General features: G+C 39.8%; 1 protein-coding gene across 7 annotated transcripts in view; it reads left to right on the forward strand.

The window, feature by feature from the left end:
- The first annotated feature begins 3709 nt into the window (after positions 1–3709).
- slc2a9l2 (solute carrier family 2 member 9, like 2) overlaps positions 3710–24650 on the forward strand; it is a 117264-nt gene continuing 96323 nt past the window's right edge. For 5 of the 7 annotated variants that reach the window (XR_004574654.1, XM_034287380.1, XM_010880799.4 and 2 more), the window contains exons 1-4: positions 3710–3788; positions 10084–10214; positions 18910–19004; positions 21877–21981. Coding sequence is in view for 6 of the 7 variants with exons in the window: in XM_034287380.1 (XP_034143271.1) it covers positions 18927–19004; positions 21877–21981 (183 nt within the window). In the remaining variant the exon portion in view is untranslated. Of the gene's footprint in view, positions 3789–10083; positions 10215–14290; positions 14337–14917; positions 15039–18909; positions 19005–21876; positions 21982–24650 lie in introns of those variants that run through there. The other 2 variants (XM_034287381.1, XM_034287382.1) reach the window with 2 other exon arrangements.

Below are 24650 nucleotides of genomic sequence, written 5' to 3' on the forward strand. Positions count from 1 at the left end.
AAATGGAATTATAGACCTTGACTTCAAAGAACCTAGTGTGCCATTTCTCTCATAGAATTGAAATATACATTATCTCACAAAAGTGAGTATACCCCTCACATTTTGCTAATATTTGATTATCTTTTCATGTGACACTGAAGAAATGACAATTTGCAACAATGTAAAGTAGTGAGTGTACAGCTCATACTGGTCACTGGAAGTTCAACATGGCTCCTCATGGCAAAGAACTTTGAGGATCTGAAAAAAAGAATTGTTGCTCTACATTAAGATGGCCTAGGCTATAAGAAGATTGCCAAGACCCTGAAACTGAGCTGCAGCACGGTGGCCAAGACCATAAAGCAGTTTGACAGGACAGGTTGCACTCAGAACAGGCCTCGCCATGGTCGACCAAAGACATTGAGTGCACATGCTCAGCGTTATATCCAGAGGTTGTATTTGGGAAATAGACGTATGAGTGCTGCCAGCATTGCTGCAGAGGTTGAAGGGGTGGGGGGTCAGCCTGTCAGTGCTCAGACCATACGCCGCACACAACATCAAATAGGTCTGCATGGCTGTTGTCCCAGAAGGAAGCCTCTTCTAAAGAGTATGCACAAGAAAGCCTACAAACAGTTTGCTGAAGACAAGCAGACTAAGGACATGGATTACTGGAACAATGTCCTGTGGTCTGATGAGACCGAGATAAACTTATTTGGTTCAGATGGTGTCAAGCCTGTGTGACGGCAACTAGGTGAGGAGTACAAAGACAAGTGTGTCTTCCCTACAGTCAAGCATGGTGGTGGGAGTGTCATGGTCTGGGGCTGCATGAGTGCTTCCGGCACTGGGGAGCTACAGTTCATTGAGGGACCATGAATGCCCACATGTACTGTGACAATGAAGCACAGCATTATCCCCTCCCTTCGGAGACTGGGCTGCAGGGCTGTATTCCAACATGATAACGACCCCAAACAAACCTCCTAGACGACCACTGCCTTGCTAAAGAAGCTGAGGGTAAAGGTGATGGACTGACTGGCCAAGCATGTCTCCCGACCTAAACCCTATTGAGCATCTGTGGGGCATCCTCAAACGGAAGGTGGAGGAGCGCAAGGTCTCTAACATCCATCAGCTCCATCATGTCGTCATGGAGGAGTGGAAGAGGACTCCACTGGCAACCTGTGAAGCTCTGGTGAACTCCATGCCCAAGAGGGTTAAGGCAGTGCTGGAAAATGATGGTGGCCACACAAAATATTGACACTTTGGGTTCAGTTTGGACATTTTCACTTAGGGGTGTTGCCAGCGGTTTAGACATTAATGGCTGTGTTGCATTATTTTGAGGGGACAGCAAATGAACACTTATACAAGCTGTACACTCACTACTTTACATTGTAGCAAAGTGTAATTTCTTCAGTGTTGTCACATGAAAAGATATAATCAAATATTTACAAAAATGTGAGGGGTGTACTCACTTCTGTGAGATACTGTAGCTTTGTTTTAAAAGGAAAAAGCCAAGCTGCTCTCATAGAATTTCTTTGCATAACCACTGTTGGCTTATAATTCATCGTGAAATAACTCTATTCATAGCCTCGTTGATCTGTGCTGATCACGTTCTGTAAGTGCCACAAAGAAATGTACAAACCAATTTACTACAAAGTTGAACATTTGCTTTATGGTTTCTTCTGTAGGCTAATTGGCTGAAAGACTGAAAGCATCAAGGGGAAAAAATGTATCTGGTCTGAACTCTTAGGCCTGAATGGCAAGTGCTAAGTCTGGCAAAAACCAGGTACTGCGCCTCACCTGACATACTATTCCTACTGTGGAAGCATGTTAGTGGAAGCATCATGCTATGGGGATTCTTCTCAGTGGCAGGGACGGGAACAAATCTGTCTTTGAAGGGAATCTGATCCAAAGTGCACAGGACCCCAGAATGTGGTGAAGATTAATCTTTCATCATAAGATGTAACCAGATACACCTAGCCAAGACAATAAAGGTGTGGCTTCAGGAGAAGCTCAGACTTCATCATCGATGGGGAGACCTGAAGATCACCATTGTCTGAGACTTCGCATCCAATCTGACATAGCTTGAAAAGATTGGCAAAGAAGGATCAGGGAAATCCAAATCCAAGTGTGCAAAGCTGGTACATATCTATAAGACTTAAACGTGTTATTGCTGCCAGGAGTAAGAAGGGGGGAATATATCAGGTTTGAGAGTCTTCTGTAATTCCTTCCTTTCCTTGGCAGTAGGGAAGTGAAAAGAATGACTGCAAAGGAAGTGTTTATTTTAGGAATTACCAGAGTAAGACATACAGCAGAGCACAGATTTCTATTGGATAGGCAGACTTGGAGAAGCAAGCAGAGAAATTAAGGATTTGCCTAGGAACGACTTGTAGATTAGTTAGCACCAGTGCTTATCAGTTTAACTGGGTATAAAGATCACAGTGGTGAGTTTTGTAGGGAACTCCGGTGACAAATTGGATGGTGTTGTGATTAATCTAATTCATTCAGGTGATCCAGTAATCCAAAAGTAATATTTTTTCCCAAAAGTATCTGTAATCCGATTACAGATAATCGAAACTAAAAAGCATTGTGATAATGGAAACTAAAAAGCATTGTGCTTACACCATAACAGTTAACTTTACTGCATGAAAGGCTAACATGGAGGCGCCGATGTGATTAGCACCTAAACATTTCGAAGAGGTTTTTTTTTTTACTCATACAGACAAGAATAATTACAGCGTAATTACATATTAGGCAGTTTTTCAGTCACAATAAATAGTTTATAAGGTTGTTATTATTAGCCCTTATTACATGTATTGGCTGAATTCCAGTGCAGAATGCGCGTTATTTCTAGATAACAGACCGTTGCCATGAAAAACAGCGCGTTGCTATGGACGCAGCAGGATTATAACCAGAGACGGAACCGACTCTTTTCTTTAGAGGAAGCAATACAATCGTTTTTAAATCAATAAATTCCTTTTGAAATCAATATTTTGTGTCAAATTATTGATTTATTTGGTAGGTAGCCATGTAATAAGCGGGATAAGGTATAGCGAGGCGGTTGTTATAGCGAATTCAGGCTGATTCAAGATCCCTCCGCTTCGTCCCCCCAAAAAATTGTACCACGGAGGAGAAAAATATTTGATTTTGAAATCGAGCTTCGCACCGAGCGCACGTCAGAAACAGAGGACAGTGTGTGTGTGTGTTCATCTCTTTAGTACTGTGACTTGACTTGAAACTTATAAGGACTTGACTTGACCTGCATGATTTATCTCAACTGTGACTTGAGACTTGACTCGAGACTTGATGGTTAAGACTTGAGACTTGCTTGGACCATGTGTGACTTGTCCCCATCTCTGCTTCAAAGTAACTGTCATTTACCATAGTTTTTTCCGTTACTTTGTCCACCAATGTGTTTTTAAATATTGTCTTTGAAACATTGCACAGTGATCTGGGGTGCTGTGATTAGAACATACGCGATTACCCAGCCAGTTCACGGGGATGTTACTCGAATTAGGCTATTTATCATGGAAGCCTACGAAAGTAACTAACCTTACCAAAAACTTTTTACAAACATAACCCTATATATTTTATTATTAGTATTGTTAATAATATATATATGGTGCCAAAACGATTGTTCCTGCTGCATCATCGTTAACCGCGACACAGTTATTGAAGGGGTTAAAGGGGACTGGATTCGCTTTATAAAGAGACGCCCCTCCAGAATATAGTGGAGGTAACCTAACGCAATGATCACAGAAGAGCAGACGCAGCTGAATGGAAAGAGAACGTTCTTTCTCCGCCGAATTTATTAAACGGTAGGCTAGTGCTGTTTTCTATTAGATTAATCAGCTACACTACATTGACAAGATTTGCTGTTTGCTTTTACTCACATTCCTATGGCAGAATGCTGCGTTTTGAAAGCTTGCACTTAACCACACACGTTTTCCTGGTTCCTCTTCTGGTGATTGACATTGGCCTACTATAGGCTAAACTCTAGACCACAATAAAATGTTTATTTTTCGATATTCGGACTTCAATCATCAGAGCTCTACGACCAAAGTTCTCATGATAACGAAAGTGATATATCAAGAATCTGATATAAGTAGAACGATTTTCAAAGTGTCACATTTCAATAAGAGGAACAGTATAGTCTACTGTTCGCACGCAGCTAGGGACTTCCGTAAAATTGCATTCCGCAGAATCTTTTTTTAACTATACATTAATAAATAGGTGACAGAATGTGGTGCTTAAAACGCCAGGGTTGTGTGTTAAATTCACAAAACCCTGGCGTTTTAGTGAGGGGATGCTTACTTAAGTAACTAAATAAGAATTACAAACGGAAACATGCACCAAAAGCACAACCTCCCCAAAAATGACCGAAATTATTACAGATTAATTACAGAAAATCATCACTGCTGTGACCCCATCTAAAAAGAATCACTACGTTGTGAGCTTCACAAAGCTGGAATTTATGTCAGGCCTGCCATTTGGAAACTGCTTGTATCAATGGTCAACATACACATCACTTGGTGTAAGGAGCACAAGTGATGTACCCCTGATAAATGGAAAAAAGTTATATAATTAGTCAGATGAGTGGTTTTTTACCCAATTTACTACATCCTGACAGGCTTACATTTGTAGGATGCCTTCGGCCCACAATTTCTGCTGTAAAATGTTAAACACAGTCACATTTTTTTGGTGTCATTGGGTACGATGATTGTTCTGCATGGTCATACGACAGTCAAGGGATTTGTGGCATTTTACAGGACCAGGTGTAGCCTATAATACAAAGAGTTCCCTCATGATGTTCCTACACTGAACAAAATTATAAACGTAACACCTTTGTTTTTGCCCCCATTTATCATGAGCTGAGACTTTCTCTATGTACCCAAAAGGCCTATTTCTCTCAAATATTGTTCACAAATCTGTCTAAATCTGTGTTAATGAGCACTACTCCTTTGCTGAGATAATCCATCCACCTCACAGGTGTGGCATATCAAGATGCTGATTAGACAGCATGATTATTGCACAGCTGTGCATAATATAAGGCCACTCTAAAATGTGCAGTTTCACTTTATTGGGGGGGTCCGGGGGTCCGAAAACCAGTCAGTATCTGGTGTGACCACCATTTGCCTCACGCAGTGCAACACGTCTCCTTTGCGTGGAGTTGATCAGGTTGTTGATTGTGGCCTGTGGAATGTTGGTCCACTCCTCTTCAATGGCTGTGTGAAGTTGCTGGATATTGGCAGGACCTGGAACACACTGTCGTATACGCCGATCCAGAGCATCCCAAACATGCTCAATGGGTGACATGTCCAGTGAGTATGCTGGCCATGCACGAACTGGGATGTTTTCAGCTTCCAGAAATTGTGTACAGATCCTTGCAACATGGGGTCGTTCAATATCATGCTACAACAGGAGGTGATGGTCGAGGATGAATGGCACAACAATGGGCCTCAGGATCTCGTCACAGTATCTCTGTGCATTAAAAATGCCATCAATAAAATGCACCTGTGTTCGTTGTCCATAACACACGCCTGCCCATACCATAACCCCACCGCCACCATGGGCCACTCGATCCACAACGTTGACATCAGCAGACTGCACACCCACACAACGCCATACATGCTGTCAGCCATCTGCCCTGTACAGTGAAAACTGGGATTCATCCGTAATGAGAACACCTCACCAAAGTGCCAGACGCCATCGAATGTGAGCATTTGCCCACTCAAGTCGGTTACGACGACGCACTGCATTCAGGTCGAGACCCCGATGAGGACGATGAGCATGCAGATTAGCTTCCCTGAGACTGTTTCTGACAGTTGTTTCTGTGCAGAAATGATTTGGTTCTGCAAACTGATTGTGGCAGCAGCTGTCTGGGTGGCTGGTCTCGCAAAAACAAGTGTTGCGTTTATAATTTTGTTCAGTGTATATTCCAGGAAGATTACGCCCCCATACACACTGCTAAATGAAATCAGGAAAGGTTTTATAAACACCAGGGTTATGTCTAATGCCTCCCATGGATGTTATCTCATACAAATACAATTTATTAAACCTTCGGTTTGTATAAAAAAAAACTTTTAAAAAACGGTTTGTGAGAAAAACTAAAGAAAGGAAGAGAAGACCATAATGATTCAGGTCCAAAGGCAGCTAGCAGTGAAGCCTTTTGCATTTCATCATGGTGCTCAGAGGAAACCTAGAAAATCAAATGGAAGACATGTAGATGTTTTTTTATTTGGACGGCCAGTGTTGCACTTTATGGACGGTCCCTAAACCACAGCACATCCGGAAGCTACGGAAAACCTCGACTAAAGATCGAAATGCACGCACCTGGCACTACACCTTCATCTAATTGTAGATATACTGTATTTCTCTCTACTGTTGAAAGTGACATGAAATATACTGCTGTAACGATAGGAAGGCTGGAACAAAACGAAACGAAAAGAACAAATGTCTGGGAAGTTTGCTATGGGGAAACAGACTGTATTTGTATAAACGCAAAATATTTTTTTCAAGATTTGATTGTTAAATAAATATAATACCTATTTCCATATGGGCAGATGTATAGTGCCTTTGGAAAGTATTCAGATCCTTTTTCGCCACGTTTTATTGTGTCTTGATTTGCAATTGATTACATTTGTTTTGCCATCCATCTATATATACAGGTGCTGGTCATATAATTAGAATATCATCAAAAAGTTTATTTAATTCAGTAATTCCATTCAAAAAGTGAAACTTGTATAATGTATACATTCATTCCACACAGACTGATATATTTCAAGTGTTTATTTCTTTAAATTTTGATGATTATAACTGACATCTAATGAAAATTAGAATATTGTGAAAGGGTTCAATATTGAAGACACCTGGTGCCACACTCTAATCAGCTAATTAACTCAAAACACCTGCAAAGGCCTTTAAATGGTCTCTCAAGTCTAGTTCTGTAGGCAACACAATAATGGGGAAGACTGATGACTTGACAGCTGTCCAAAAGACGACCATTGACACCTTGCACAAGGAGGGCAAGACACAAAAGGTCATTACTAAAGAGGCTGGCTGTTCACAGAGCTCTGTGTCCAAGCACATTAATAGGGAGGTGAATGGAAGGAAAAGATGTGGTAGACAAAAGGTGTACAAGCAATAGGGATAACCGCACCCTGGAGAGGATTGTGAAACAAAACCCATTCAAAAATGTGGGGGAGATTCACAAAGAGTGGACTGCAGCTGGTGTCAGTGCTTCAAGAACCACCACGCACAGAAATATGCAAGACATGGGTTTCAGCTGTCGCATTCCTTGTGTCAAGCCACTCTTGAACAAGACACAGCATCAGAAGCGTCTCGCCAGGGCTAAAGACAAAAAGGACTGGACTGCTGCAGAGCGGTCCAAAGTTATGTTCTCTGATGAAAGTACATTTTGCATTTCCTTTGGAAATCAAGGTCCCAGATTCTGGAGGAAGAGAGGAGAGGCACAGAATCCACGTTGCTTGAAGCCCAGTGTAAAGTTTCCACAGTCAGTGATAGTTTGGGATGCCATGTCATCTGCTGGTGTTGGTCCACTGTGTTTTCTGAGGTCCAAGGTCAACGCAGCCATCAACCAGGAAGTTTTAGAGGTACTGCTGCTGACCAACTTTATGGAGATGCAGATTTCATTTCCCAACAGGACTTGACACCTGCACACAGTGCCAAAGCTACCAGTACCTGGTTTAAGGACCCTGGTATCCATGTTCTTAACTGGCCAGCAAACTCGCCTGACATTAATCCTATAGAAAATCTATGTGGTATTGTGAAGAGGAAGATGCGATATGCCAGACCCAACAATGCAGAAGAGCTGAAGGCCACTATCAGAGCAACCTGGGCTCTGCCCCTGAGCAGTGCCACAGACTGATCGACTCCATGCCACGCCGTATTGCTGCAGTAATTCAGGCAAAAGGAGCCCCAACTAAGTATTGAGTGATGTACATGCTCATACTTTTCATGTTCATACTTTTCAGTTGGCCAACATTTCTAAAAATATTTTTTTGTATTGGTCTTAAGTAATATTCAAATTTTCGGAGATACTGAATTTTGGATTTTCATTAGTTGTCAGTTATAATCATCACAATTAAAAGAAATATACATTTGAACTATTTCAGTCTGTGTGTAATGAATTAATATAATATAAAAGTTTCACTTTTTGAATGGAATTACTGAAATAAATCAACGTTTTGATGATATTCTAATTATATGACCAGCACCTGTAGTACCTGATAATGCAAAATGAAAACAAGTTTTTACACTACCGTTCAAAAGTGTCGAAAGAAAATGACGTTTTGTCTATTTAAATAACATCAAATTGATCACAAATGCAGTTTAGACTTTGTTAATGTTGTTCATGACTATTGTAGCTAGAAACGTCTGATTTTAAATGGAGTATCTCCACAGGCGTACAGAGGCCCATTATCAGTAACCATCAGTCCTGTGTTCCAATTTCATGTTGTGTTTGCTAATCCAAGTTAATAATTTTTAAAGGCTAGAGGATTGGGTGGTCCTGGTGCACAAATGAGCAAGAGGACAAATACATTAAAGTGTCTAGTTTGAGAAACAGATGCCTCACATGTCCTCAACTGGCAGCTTCCTTAAACAGTATCTACAAAACACCAGTCTCACCATCAACAGTGAAGAGGTGACTCTGGGATGCTGGCCTTCTAAAAAAAAATAATACATATCTCGGACTGGTCAATAAAAAGAAAAGATGGGCAAAATAACAGGCACTGGACCGAGGAAAGTTGGAAAAAAGTATTATGGACAGACAAATCTAAGTTTGAGGTGTTTGGATTACAAAGAAGATCATTTGTGAAATGCAGAATAAATGAAAAGATGCTGGAGGAGTGCTTGACGCCATCTTTCAAGCATGGTGGAGGCAATGTGATGGACTGTGGGGTCTTTGGTGGTGGCAAAGTGGGAGATTTGTACAGGGTAAAAGGGATCTTGAAGAAGGAAGGCTATCACTTCATTCTGCAACACTATGTGCTTGATTTGTGCCAGTTTCCTCCTATGCCATGACAATGACCCAGAATTTCTTGCACAGCTCAAAACTATGCAAGAACTATTTAGGGAAGAAGCAGTCAGCTTGTATTCTGTCTATAATGGAGTGGCCAGAACAGTCACTGGATCTCAACCCTATTGAGCTGTTGTGGGAGCAGCTTGACTGTATGGTACGTAAGAAAGGCCCATCAAGCCAATCCAACTTTTGGGAAGCGTGCTTCAGGAAGCGTGGTGTAGAATATCTTCAGATTACCTCAACAAACTGACAACTAGAATGCCAAAAGTCTGCAAGGCTGTAATTGCTGCAAATGGAGGATTCTTTGACAAAAGCAAAGTTTGAAGCACACGATTATTTCAATTAAAAATCATTATTTCTAACCTTGTCAATTACTATATTTCCTATTCAAACTCATGTCATGTATCCTACCCATATTGTTCATATTCCCCATACTACCGTCTCTAAAATTGCTGCTAGTTTACATTATGTATATTTTTGCCATATTTTTGCTTTATATATTAATTCTTACTACGTAGATGTGTGCCGTGTCACAAGAATTTCATTGTGCCGGATGACGCTGTGTTATTTGGTGCATTTGATGAATTTAACTTTGAACTTGAATGTATGTTTTGATAGAAAACAAGAACATTTCTAAGCAACCCCAAACCTTTAAATGGTATAAATGTCATCTATTGACTGTTCCACAAATGTATGAAGGCGAATTCAGTTACAAAACCCATATTTGCTTATGATGTGTTATTGTAGTAACATGACATGGTTATTCTCCAAGAACTTGGTCCAGTCAGTTCCAAATTCTTTGATGTCCAATTTGCGATCATGGCTGTAGCTAGTCACAGCAACCCCCCAGGGGCTTGTGTAATTTATTCTGGAAGGGTTTTTGGAGGGGAATGTGTGACCACAAAGTCTGGCTCAGGATCTCAATTCACCTGCACGCTCCCCTCGCACTTTTATCACCCAGCAACATCAAGGTGGGGATTTCTTTCAAAATCTGCAAAGCCCATAGTGTGAACTGCTAAATATTTAGAACAATGTAATCACTGTGGCATTTTCTTTGTACTTCTACTCAGGTACGGCCGTGGCTGGAAACTGTGAAGAGAGCCGTAACTCTTCTCCAGATGACCCACACCACAGAGTATAAACCGTTAAGCCCTAACGGGAATGTCAGGTGCCAGAGTGAGAGGATCGTCTGGTGCTGCAGGTACACATTTTTACAATTCACTGCATTCTCTATTGATTGGCGCCGGCTGTAGGTCAGGCTGGGGAAGCACTTAACATGCTCCATTTGAATGTTCTGGAAGTACTTAAATGCTTGGAGCAAAAAAACACTTACACTTGGAAGTGGTTTCTAGTGGTTTGAACACTGACGGGTGCTATACTCGTAAACCGATATATAAAAGATTTGCATGCTGAGAAATGTATGGAAGTCGCTTGAACCATTCTCACAATACTAATACTTAAAAATCAGCTGATTGATCTGGAATTGTGGCCTCGTATACAATTTTTTTAATATTATGTTTTTATATTTTGCTGTGTTTTATGTGTGTATAAATAGGCTCAATAACCTTAAATGGGAAGTATTTTGATTCACCTTTTAATTGTTTAAACATTTATACTGTATATATGTCTCCTGTAGTTACTTATCAGCTCTTGGTTGGTTCCCGCTGAGGGAGTTTTTACTGTCCTCCTCTTCAGATTAAACTGTGGCGATTCTTGGAAGAGCGATATTTTGAAACACAGCTCAACAGTTGAGCTTTGAGAGGCTTTTGAAATCCTCAATGTGCTTTTTCTGGTAATATAGACATCCAAATGTATTACCTACATGTAACTCTTCAGGAGGATTTTAGAATGTGTATGTCACTCATTAATTTTCTATTAGAACTGCTTATAACACAACATCCACTGCTTATAGCTCAAGCACAATCGCTTACTGTTGGTTTTTAAAACATGTTGATATGTACACTTTATTCTTATTGCAAGGATCTTATCTTTATCAAACACAATTGCTTACTGGCTTAGGATTTTGTCTCTATGCACCAATGGCAGAATTCATGCTTCCACATACTAAAGGGAAATTCCTGAAAAAAAAACTTTCATGATGTTTACACAAATATTTTGAAATCCTAACTGCACATTGTGTATGGATTAAAAAGAATAAGGAGCCTATTCTAATCCATTTTAACAAACCATAATAACTCTACACCTTCAAACCACCACTAGGTATGTCAGTACCTCTAAAACACAGCCTATGAAAACCCACTGTTAACCTTGATTTTACAGTAGTTCTACATGGCCTTTGTCTGTCTTTGTCTGTGGTTGAATACAGATACCAAATCTTTAACATACACTTGCATGGTGTGTTCAGTCGTAGGTCCTCTCTCGTATTTTTATCAGTATGTTTCAGGGTCAGCCTCTGACCCATGCCCTGGCTACAAAGTAAATATATAATAATAATTATGGTCAAATATCAACTGCACTAAGGGCATACTGCCTATTGGCCTTGGCACCCAGCGGATCCTATTGATTTTGTTAGTCATTATCTATCATATGTGATACTAACATAGCATCAGTCATGGCAATATGTGAAATTGCAGCAATTTGTTTCTTTACCCCATGGCAACAAATGTGTCCAGTTATGTTACATTAGTTATACAATTGCCAAGTTCTGTCCACCACATGTCAAATAATTAGAATTGCATTAAATTGCTTTTAATTCTTAAATGTGAAATTTTCTTTGCCATCAATCTTTCTTAATGCCTCTGGAAAGGCTATCACTGGTGTGTTTAAATTAAGTTATCCAGTCGTCCCTCGTGATAACGCTAATCCAGTTAGAGTCCTTGAGAGGGCGCCTGCAAATATACTGGTAAGTTATTCCTTCTCCATTTTGATTATACATTTTAATTATATATATTTGTATGTTTACTTGCAGCAGCATTAATGTATGAAGGTGAATTTAGTCACAGAGGCCATTTATATCGATTATGTATCGTTCTAGTAATGTGAAACTTCTCTCAGAGAAGTAGAACACCAGTGTCATTCTGGATCAAGTTTGGTTCAGGTCAACATAAAAATATAACACCCAATTCCAAAGGTCTGGCGTTAGTTTAGTGATGAATGCGAAGACTCTCGGCGAAGGAAACATCCATACGTGGATAGCTGTAATGAGATCCTACACTGACGTTTGAATGTTTTCCCACATTGGATTGGTTTGTGTGCTCCTCAGCGTTACTGTCGACATGTTACAATGGGTAGCAGTCACATGCCAGAGGCTAAGGAATTACATAAGTGTCCCAGGAATTCTGGGATTTAAGGAATGTGGATTTAGTTTTGGTCACAGAGCAGCAAAAGTCAGAGTCTGTATAATGTTTTTATGTGTGCTTGTAACAATATATATATATATATATTAAGCATTGAAATGAAGCTATCTCCAGGATAGTACAGCATTTTCCATGCATATTTTAATTAAATTACTAATTCATTGTTGCAAAGTCAGTAGCGATATAAATGCAATCCGCAGTTTAGGGGCTGAGGTGATAATTTGGTTATTGTGGAATATGTACGGGTAGGCACTATGATGATTAAGAATTGTATTTGATGATGATGATTTGGAATCACTATAGTTAACCTCACATTCATTTAACAATGCATAAGCCCCAATATGTGGTAATCAGCTTAACATTTTCTTTCTCAACGTCTAAAATAGCTGTTCTTTTCAAACACCACTCACACCCTGTCCCTCTTGAACCGAACCACGCCACCTGATTCCTGTAAAAACAAAATTCTCTCTGTGCCTGTTTGACTTAGTGGGTCAACTTACATTTCACAATGTTAACTTTGTATTGTCAGCCCATAGAGACACAATTTATCAAGGTCTTCAACATGGGGAATTTTTCATGTCTTATGTGGACAACTGTTCAGTTTTGTCTTTCCTGGACAACTGTTCAGTTTTGTGTTGTGATCAAGTGTGGCAAACTGTTCAGTTTTGTGTTGTCGTCAAGCATAGCATATTGCAGTTGGCCAAAATCAGTGCATCATGTAAAGCGCCTGTAGACTGAGAGCCAATGTCTGTGCCATGATTGTCAGTCCCTCCTGGCTCACTCAAGACATGCCACCCGTGTTTCCTTCACAGTCCCCAGTACCAGTCAAAGGCTTGGACACTCCTACTCATTCAAGGGTATTTCTTTATTTTTACTATTTTCAACACTGTAGAATAATAGTGAAGACATCCAAATTAAATAACTCATATGGGATCAAATAGCCAAAAATGTTTTCAACAAATCAAAAGACATTTACATTATATTTAAAGTAGTTATCCTTTGCCTTGATGACAGCTGCCCCACTCTTGGCATTCTCTCAACCAGCTTCATGAGGTACTGCTGGAATGCAAGAATTGTCTTGTGGGGGGAAAAAAGCATCTCAATAAGAACAAACCTGATGGGATGGCGTATTGCTGCAGAATGCATTAACTTAGCATTAACTGCAATCTAAGGTGCAATTAACTGCCGATTTCTGAGGTTTGTCACTCTAATGACATTATCCTCTACAGCTGATGTAACTCGGGGTCATTCCTGTGACAGTCCTCATGAGAGCCAGTTACTTTATAGCGCTTGCTGGTTTTTGTGACTGCACCTGAAGAAAGTTCTTAAAATGTTCCATATTGACTGACCTTCATGTCTTAAAATAATGGACTGTTGTTTTTGCTAAACTACAGACATGATGATGGTCTTCTGTTTACCAACCCTACCATGTCACAACACAACTGATTGGCTCACACACATTTCAACAAGGCACACCTGCAATCCAGCTGACTAACTCATGAAGCTGGTTGAGAGAATGCTAAGAGTGTGCTTAGATGTCATCAAGGCAAACAGTAGCTACTTTGAAGAGTCTACAATCTGAAATGTATTTTGATTTATCTGTTTTTGTTTACTACATGATACATCTTGTGGTATTTCATTATTTTTTATGTATTCACTATTATTCTACAGTACATAAAATGTATAAGTCTATTTCTTTATATATATATATATATATATATATATATATATATATATATATATATATATATATATATATATATATATATATATATATAATATATATCATATGTGTTGTTCTCATTAGTGTTCAAGGGTTTTATATAGAATCCCCAACTTTCCATTTTCATACCTTTAATATGTGCATGCATAACTGTTAATCATTAAGCTTTGTTAGGCGGAGTTCAAAAATATGTCTTTTAAAGACTGTCTCAGTCAGCATTAAGTTCACTCTGTGTTAGGTTTGCTCTCGGTCAGTAAGCTCCCGGGGAAGAATATTTGCTTTGGTGAGTTCATACAATTCTTTCTCTGTGTCAATAGCCTATGCAGAGTGCAGCCTTGCATAGGCTTTTCAGAGGCTTGTTTGTTTTTATTCAATTTACTATTTGTTAACCATTGGCTTTGCGTTTGACCAGTAACACGGGCACATTCTTTGGTAGAGGGTAGAGTGTTCATCCAAATAACTTCATGAAATTAGTTCAGGTTGTTCAGTCTTTTAATATTTATGTTTCTGATTAGTACCTTTTGTAATGTGAGGAAACCTATCAGGAGAAATACTGTGTGTTCCTTTGATTTTCAGATGTTGGAATATGTGAGAGGTTATTTACAACCTGTACTATAATCAATCAAACATTTTTGTCAAGCTATTTTTTTTTTTTACATCAACCGTTGTTTATAAAGACCCAAAAGAACAACCAACGACAAGGAACTGATGCACAGTGATTAGGAAGACTCCCTGGTAGGGTTGGAACCTAGGAAGAAACTTTGATAGGAACCAGCCTGTGTGGTAGCCAAGTCGGGTAGAGATTATAAGGGTAGATGACATCATAGTTCCACTTCAACATTCTTTCACTGGGTCCGTTTACAGCTGTACAACCAGGTTGGACGAGGATACGATCCATCGGGCGGGCGGGGGAGTAGGAAGGATCAGGCAGAAGCCAGACTGGCACCCAGGTGGGCTTTGGACATGGACACCCAGGGGTCACCAGGTCAGTTAGTACTGTGGTGTGATCCAAGGACTCAGGTCGTCGTAAGATTCAGCCAGACACCAGGGAAATTAGAGGGATCATTGAAACACTGAAGACTCTGAGGCCCTGTCTGAAGTTGCCGTTATTGTATATCATGTTTAGGAATACATGCAAATACTTGAGATGCAGTATGATTGAGCTTTTCCAATACAGTCAACTATTAGAAGTGAATTTGAAAACCCACTCCAATATAACATTGAAGAACAGTTTTCCCACAGATACCATCATACTAACAAGGCAGTAGACTAATTGCTCCTGTAACGCGCTCTGGATAACTTGAGAAAAGTGATGTACTAGTTATATTTGAAGTACTAGTTATTATTATTTTTGTTTCATTAAAGGAGTTTTTCACTATTTTAGAATTGATTTCAGATGATTGCTCTCCCTGAGATAAGTACATGTGCCAGAAGATGCATGTTTCACAAAAAAGAAATCCACGTAGAACCAAAAAGGGTGTTCTCACTACTGAACCAAAACGTGTTCCATATAAAACCCTCTACTAAATAGATATAACACTTAAATAATAGACAAAGCGTCTCAGCGTAGTTTTGTCATTTCATTGATACATGCTAACATAGTTTGGCGTAGTGGTGATCGTGGCGTCGTTCTGGAGCGCCGTCAGGTTTGTCTCGGCTGTTTGGAACTGGTTCTGCTGTTCGGCTTGCGATCTGCTGGCTGCCAGGGGCGGCATCCTTCAGTCTTCTTGGTAGTGCGGGGACTGTCTCTTTGCTCAAATGTACAGTGGCATGACAATGGTGAGTCAGGTGACTGGTGGGCCCAGCAGGACATTGCCTGGAAATGTTACCGTTTAACCCCTGAATGGTGGCAGGGTGAAAATCAGACCTGAAGCAGGATTTCTGAAGCGTGTTATTTCCAAACGATACAGTAGGATTGTGGTGAAAGACAACCTCTCTGTATGTTAACTATCTCATATTCTCCCCCATCGATATTGCCTATCAACATGGAAAATCAGCCCCATTTCATCATTGCCACCAGCATTCAAGTCTCTTTCTTCTGCCCACCCCCTTAATGATATATAGTGCCCTCCAGATTTATTGGTTCGTCAGGTAAAAATGAAAGAAGCTATTTAAAAAAGAGCTCATTGTTTTTCATAGGCATGATGCATGAATCTCAAAACGTTGTATGAATCTAACCTTTCACAGGATTATTGTTCGCTGAAAAAAATGGTCAACAAGAAATAATAATTTTATTAGAAATCATGAAGATTCTCTCTCTCTCTATTGGTGTGTCTTTAAATGTACTTTTTATGTCTGTTGAGAGGGAAGGGGCAATGGGAGGGAATGCAGGGTAAAAAATGTTTGCTGTATTTTACTATAATTGGTATTCACTGCATAATCTGTTGTGATCGGCAAACTGAAAACTAATAAATATATTGTATAACAATAAAAATAAATAAAAAACATGAAGTTATGTTTTTCAGTTTCCACTGATGCGACCGAAGGCCAGCTTGAGGTTTTACATCTCACAATTGTCATCTTAACATTTTCATTGGATTCCACCTATAGTGTAATATAATATCCACCACCAGATGGCAGACTCACGCTGCGTCTGTTTCTTTACCTGTTAACCACTGAGCAACCAGGGACGGACTGTATTCCAGTTCAGGTAGTTAGTTATGGATGTCCTCTGCCGTGGATCCAGTTAAAAATATATTTTTGATGTTTTCAGGATAATGTACTATCTGATCTAAAATATTAGAACAGACAGCCAGGAGGTTGTGCCATGGCCCCCTGGCAATCCATAGAATGCTCCATGCTGTGAACAATCATGCTTGAATTAGCATCCAGCGGAGTTTCTCTTTGTTCCTCTTGCACATTGTAATCGTCTTCTTTTTTCAATGCAGTGTTTTAACTTTACTTGAAAACGCCAAGCTTTGATTCAATATTCAAAACTGTCCTCGGAGTCATCCACAGATCTTTTTTCATTTCTTTTTATTTTAACCTTTTGCCACTATACAGCCAGTATATTTGAATCTTAAGTAAAATATAAAATAAAGGAGATAACGATAAGATTCTAATATGTAACCTATTCACTTCACAACCTTTAGTTGAAGCAGCGTCTCTCCAGTATGTCGTCTGTTGCGTTCCTCTCTACAGTGGGTATAAAAAGTCTACACACCCCTGTTAAAATGCCAGGTTCTGATGTAAAAGAATGAGAAAAGATAAATCATGTCAGAACTTTTTCCACCTTTAATGTGACCTATAACGTGAACATTTCAATTGAAAAACAAACTGAAATCTTTGAGGAAAAAAATAAACTATAACCTGGTTATGTGATCTGGAACATCTAATCCACCGCTTCTTATCATCCCAAATCAATCTCGTTATCAGTTTTTCTCACATTGTAAATTGACTCTTTAGTTTTTATAATGGGTACACATTGCAATATTAATTTTTTCCACTGTTTTGGAGCTAAAGTCCAATGGTAGTGTCCCAGAATTGTTTGTCTTGAGTCTGAAGTTCTGTCCGGTCTTTTATTTTCTTGGAAATAATGTAGGTGTACAGTTTATAATCTACATTTAGAATTAACACTAGGTAGTAGCTTCTACAAAATTCTCTATCTTTGCTCTCCTTGGGAATAATTGAAATAATTGTGTCCTTCCACAATGGGGGAGTAAGGCCCTCTGTCAATGTCCGATTAAAGGATGAAAAAGCAATGGGGTAAATTCCTCTTTAAATAGTGTGTACCACTCTGATGGGAAACTATTGCTTTCTGGAGATTTGTTGTTCTTAAGTGTAGTGACTGCGTTCAACACCTTTTCCTTGGCAAGGCTGCTGTGAAAGCGTCTTTCTGTGCTTCTTCCAATAGTTGGCTGCTCTGGAGAACCAAGAAACCTTTTCATTGTATTCACATCTTTTGAGGGTGGTTGAGGACATACAGTTTTAAATTCGGATTTTCCTGAGATGTTGTAAGTACACGTCCCCGTCTCCCACAGGAATATAGGATTGACCTCCTGAGTACGGTGTTCCTCTGTAAATCTCCCAGGTTGATACTCCGCACAGTATTACCGTCCCTTCAGTGTAGATGGATTTTCCTTGCGGTCATACTAAGGTCTGATATATAAACGACCCCAGTCTCACATTCCTTCACTCTGTACTGGTCACCTCCGAGGAGGCCTGCACATTTACAGAGGTCATTCCATTTGTTCCATCCTCCAGGTAATTACTGTGTATCTTCCCTCCATGTCATTCATTTCCATAAAACACTCTCGAAATGTAAGTTTCGGCTGAGGACTGCCACTGCACCACTTGTTTCCATCCGCAGGTTTTTATAAAGACCTTGTGTGTTTAAACTTCAGGGACAAATCAGGAGTTCAAGCTACCACAAGGAGTTGCTAGAGCGCGGCGAAGCAAGGCAGCCTAATGCGATGACTAAGCTGCCAAAACCAAACAGTGCTGGCCAGTTGCACCGTCCTTCGCTGGACCCCTGGGCTCATCCACAAGCAGAGTTTGAACCCTGGTCTTTCGCAGTGACGCACCGACTGAGAGGCAGTTACTTTCTTGTAACCAAAAATAACAACACTCCAATAAAAAAAAAATCTATTTTTGTGTGGGCAGATTGAATTGGCTTGCGGGCCAACAGTTTTGCCCAACCCTGGTTTAGAGCGTGGATGCTGGTGTTTTGTGAAACAATAATTGTACTATAATAATCTCTTTATCAGTGAAACACAAGCTACGTCCCTGAAATAGCTTTCCTTTTCATACTGCTTCTTTATATGTATTGAAGGACATGCACATTTCCTCCTCCTGGAACTTTGACTAATGAAACATTTGACTGTGTACTTACAAATCTGACTTTATTTTCATTTCAGTTTGTTAGAAGTAAGAAATGGAAATACAAGACACTACCAATGTTGAACCTAACAACATTGAAAATGATGAACAAGTGCACAAGTCAACAGAAAAGGTCAGTAAGCAATTTTAGGATGTTTTATGGGACTTTAGCACATGTTGGCTTATAATCATGTGGCAAAATTTGGGCTGCATTGTTACTCTGAAGGATGCGGCAAGTCACTAGATGACATTTGATAACCATACCTTTACAACCCTTGGGACAGTCCATTAAGTCTGCCATTCAATGTGTTAATTGAGCGTAGTCTTAATGATCCATGTGACATGTCACTGTAAACCTTGAAACAATGTTCATTCAGATTCTTCTCCACTGTGAACCACTTAAATGTCTTGATTTGATATGATGTGCTATGGGTAATCCACAGTTCTGATTTTTTTTTTTTTAATAGCTGATAACTTATTTTTCAAATAATATATACTACCATGTGGGATCTGAATAAAAGCAGAGCATATTCCTTGATGTACCGCTTGAAAGCATGGATTCCACCAGAAGAACCACGTTGCTTAGAAGAGCATTTTTAAGCACTTAATGTAGAATCCGTCTACTTGCCCTGCTGTGCGCTGTCGTTACCATTTCTGAGGGTCAATTTTATTCAGTAAAAAATCACTCTGTAGATATGGAGGAATTTTAGGGACTTCATTAAATTAATATATACACCATGAAATAACTTAATAAAAAGGGAAATATATAATTTAAATGATGTGACATATTTAATGGTGTATTTCTTCATTTAACGATTTATTTCATAACTTCATATTTCACAATTTATTTATTTCTTGGTTGCAGTCCTTGTGAAATCTGTCATTATTACCCATCAAAGTTGGAAGGGCGGGCTCTACCAAATACTGTGTTTTTTATTGGTGCATCAATATCATTCTGTGGCACTGGATGACTTAGTGAGGAAAATGCTTTTTATTCCAGATTAAATGAAACTGCCAAAATGGTTTTCTGAAACTCAATCATTAGATGTGCTTCAAAATGTTTCAATTTCAAAATGTTACTCATAGAATAGAATTGAATGTAAATGACTGAAATTGAATTGGCTACTTTATAATGACCTTATATTACCTTTTCCCCAGTCCTCCATGTTCTCTTTTATACCCTGCCTTACCTTTGCCTCAGATGTAGTATGATGCTGACAAAAGGTCTTTTGTACTGCACTGTTGGCAAGGTCTTTTTTGATTCGTTTTCTGCAGAAAGAACAATTAATGTTGTTTGGTATCTACTGTAAATCCATCCACCCTTCCCTTCTGAAGTTTAGATGCATTTCAGAAGATAACGTTGTGTATAGTTTTAGGAGTTGAAGGTGTCAGACTTGCTTTCATACAAAAACAAAGTGGTGATATAAATTGCTTTGTGGTAAACATTTCTCTGGGGTTTCACTTGCTTAACAGAAGACTGTGAGGAAGCTTGTCATTTATATTATTTCTAGAAAAATATGTAACCCCAATTATATTGTACCTGTGCTACAATCAAAGGTTATCTACATGCATCGTTACGTTTTTGTTTGAGTTGTTTACAATAATCCATAAAAAGCTACAAACATTTTATGTAAGGATGCACATTGAGATAATATAATAGAGATAAGACTTTACTGCTTTAACTGGATATTACTTTAATACGATACTGTAATCTCATGGACATACACATTTTAAACGGGCACTCCTATTCAGAGCGACTAAGAACAGCTTAACCTTATCAGGTCTTCCAATTTGCCAGCCTGGGATTTGATCAATTATTGGGTAATAGGGCTGATGATCTAAACACTAAACAAGTGTGTCTACTCAACAGGCAATTACCAGTGTTGAACTTATTATCCCAACACATTGTCCATATGTTTGCATTAACCGGACGGTTTAGATTTATGCAGGAGCATTCTTTTAGTATCATTTTCACATTGGAATTGCGGGATTGGGTCGATTATTCTTTTCGAAAAGATTTTGGTCTTGTTTATATGGTCACCTCTCAGACACAGACAGTTTCTCGCCCATGTTTACAGCATGCATGTTTTGTATGGACCGTGTGATACGGTCTTGAATTCTAGTGCAGGGTTTGCACTGGTGCCAAACACTGATGTTCTTCCCCAAAGTCCAAACATGTTCCTGGGTCCAGTGATACAGACCGTCGGCTGTTTGGGTAGCCCGGCTTTCACTTAAGAGGTGTTTACCATGCTCCACTCGGTCTTACCTGCGTAACATTTGTTATGCTTTTTGAAAGACAACAGTATGTAATGGCATTGGTATTGTTCCATTGTTGAGCCATCTTTCACAATGCCGACACTTTTAATGTTTGGCAAAAGTTACTACTATAGTGGCCAACAAATCACTGGCTTAATAACTAAAATCTTATTCATGAATGAAACTTATTATTACAGGTTTCCGTAAACCTTTTATATGCAGCTAAAAAAAAGTTAGCGTTAATATTCACTTTCTCGGTTCAGGAACATCAACATGAGTGGCTGTGAAAATGTGTGATTGGTTTGCTCCAGTGCGTGTCTGGGGTCCCTGAAGTCAGAGAATTCACAGCGTAGTGCGAACATAAATGGCACCACTGGATTACTGCTCCAGTCATACTAACCTTCGATTATGATGGGCGCAAATGAATGTCTGCTTTGTTGCCGTGACATCAGAGTACACCTTTCATAAAGTAAAAACACAGTTTACAGTAAAACGTACAGTTAAAAAAACACCTGCCTATAATTCACGGTCAAATTGGTTTAGGTGGGTAGTGAAGGGGTTACTGGGAACGTAGGGGTGCCCCTGAGCTTGTGGCCTTTACGATGAAATGGACGGTCCTCACTGTACTAACCCTGGGTCTCACGCCGACCTTGATTGGTCAATACAAGTGCTTTGAATGTGTCCGAACAATGACCTGCCCTCTGAACTGTCTTAATGTGGTATATCCGTTTCTCTTTGTGTGTCTTTAGCCTCAGCGCATCACTGCGTGTCTGGTGAATGCAGCCTTCTTCGGTGCCCTTGGGTCGTCTTATCTCTATGGTTACAGTCTGTCTGTCGTCAATGCTCCTTCCCTGGTGAGTCAGTCCATTGTGTCACCTGAGATGTACTCATGTAGCTTGGAGTGTCGCCTAACATTGATTTCTCCCGTGTGACACTTTTTGTTGGCACTCTATAGCCTAAACTACAAATCCCAGCTGTACTTAAATGTCTCAACTTCATTACTGTCATTTATGTGGAGCAGGTTTTCATTGTATTGTTTAACTGTGATCGAAGGGGAACCTCAATGGGTTTAGACCGGTTTGGACCACATAATCATTTTAAGGAAATAGATAGCCCAAACTTTCTTGCACTAAAAGACACTGGAAAGCGTAATACATTTTTTTGTTGTTGTGTTTTCATGTATGCATACACACAGACTTGCTGTATAAATTACGTCACATTATCTGTCAAGATTTTCTGTAACCCCTAACCCTAAAATATGCATTGTCCTTGTCAGGACCTGCTAAATAACTTGACTGATTTCACTGTTTGTGTTAAAATATTTTGTGGTAGGATTTTAATAGAAAACCTCAAACACAAACACACATTGCGATAGTCCTTGTCAATCAGTTCCAATGAAACAACAAAAGGCACAATACTGTATTATCTGGTACTAACCCGACAAATCAACCCATACGCCCTCGTACCATCAAAGTGAATTATACAGAGTCTGTCCATAACGACCACGGTACGCCAAGCAGCGTTCATCTTTGTTCCCCCGGCTTTATGATGTGCTACTTACTGAGAAGGTTTCCCGCTTTCTTCCCCTCGGTCTTGTTAAGCCCGGAGTTCTTTTTGCACCCTTTTGCGAGTGCCCTAATACACGCACTTAAAAGTTAATGTCCTGGCATATGGATTTTTTATGTATCCGATTTCCATTAATGTTTCTCTGGAACTCTTCCTCCACATGTATCGACTTAATAAAATCTAAACTATAGACGGAAGGTTCAGAGAAGAATCTCCCTGTCCATCCGGACCTCGTATGTGAATGAAGGTTTCGGTGCCGTCAAAATGAACTTGTTGAATAATTTGTCCCCACATTTTAAGGTTGATAAAACACCTTGACATGGTTCACAGGATCATGATGCCCCCTTTTGTGTAAAAGCTGTTTAAAAAAATCAATTTCAGTCTGTGGGCATGATGTCACAACACATATATGATTATAATACAATGACTGTTGAATGACTAAAGACCATCCTATCAACCAATCAAATCAGGTAACTTGTAGCACTATTTCAAAGATGTTTCCTACACAATCGGATAAACCTAAGGACAAAAAAGAAGCTCAGAGACATACTTTTATTTGAGCAGTGTATATAATTAAGAGAACACGTAATCATCACAGTATAACACCAATTCAATTAAACTTCAGGGATATCAATCAGTCCAGTTAGGAAGCATAAGCGATTGTGAATCAATGTCACCTGTTTTGGTGCAAATGAAAGTGACAACAGATGCACTGGAGAGGCAGCAGCAAGACAGCCCTGAAAAAGGGAATGGTTTTGCAGGTGGTGGCCAGAGACAATTGCTCTCTCCTTATCCTTCCTGACTGATTCTTCTCTAGTTTAGCATTTTGCTAGTGTCCTTGTCACTACTGGTAGCATGAGGCGGTACCTGCAGCCCATTCAGGTTGCACAGGCAGTCTAGCTCCACCACAATGGCACATCCATACTTGCCATTGCAAGAAGGTTTGCTGTGTCTTCCAGTACAGTCTCATGTACATGGAGGAGATACCAGGAGACAGGCCGTTACATGAGGAGAGCTGGACAGGGCCGTAGAAGGGTATCAACCCAGCAGCAGTTCCGGTATCTCCTCCTTTGTGCGAGGAGGAACAGGAGGAGCCCTGCTAGAGTCCTACAAAATGACCTCTAGCGAGGTATCTGCATGTTTCTGACCAAACTGTCAGAAACAGACTCCATGAGGGTGGCATGAGGGCCCGACATCCTCTAGTGGGACCTGTGCTCACAGCCCAGCACCGTGCAGGTCGATTGGCATTCGCCAGAGAACACCAGAATTGTCAGGTCTGCCATTGGCTCCTCGTCATCTTCAAAGATGAGAGCAGGTTCACAACTACCATGTGACAGACGTGAAAGAGTCTGGAGACCCACTGGTGCACGTTATGCACCATGGTGAGCCTGCAACATCATGTGACTTGGCTGGTTCCTTTAAACAAAACCTGTCAGAAGGTCTTATATCCCCAAAAATGCTGTGGTGCTAGCTGCACACTTTTTTTTATTAATTTTTTTACTGTGTGCAGCAGAACCTTTCGAGTTTGCCACTATAAGCCATTAAGATAAATGTATTACTGGAATGCATTTATTTATTTTTTGTCCAAAAGAGAGGGACCTGACCTGACAGAAGTCACAAAGTCGTTGGTCAGTACTGTTTTTGTTCCAAATATATGCAGTATACGGCAGGGGAACACACTGGTGGTCTGCAATTTTGCTGTCAGACACACAGAGGCTTGGATATAGATAAATCCCTCCAGAGTCAAATGAATGTAAAGACCAAATGGTTGAGGCCACAAACTCTGTCACTCTGTTCGCCTGTAGCTGCTGAAAATGGAAAATCACCATCATTAAGGGCACTCCCAAATACATTTCTTACAAATTTTAAAGCTGGAGCTCAATAAAACATTTGTATGCGGTCAAGTCTCTGGAACAAAGAGGTTTTGGTTTTGCTGTAGGTTACCCCCAAGCTGATC

The sequence above is a fragment of the Esox lucius genome, chromosome 17, assembly GCF_011004845.1.
Source record: "Esox lucius isolate fEsoLuc1 chromosome 17, fEsoLuc1.pri, whole genome shotgun sequence".
Lineage (NCBI taxonomy): Eukaryota > Metazoa > Chordata > Actinopteri > Esociformes > Esocidae > Esox > Esox lucius.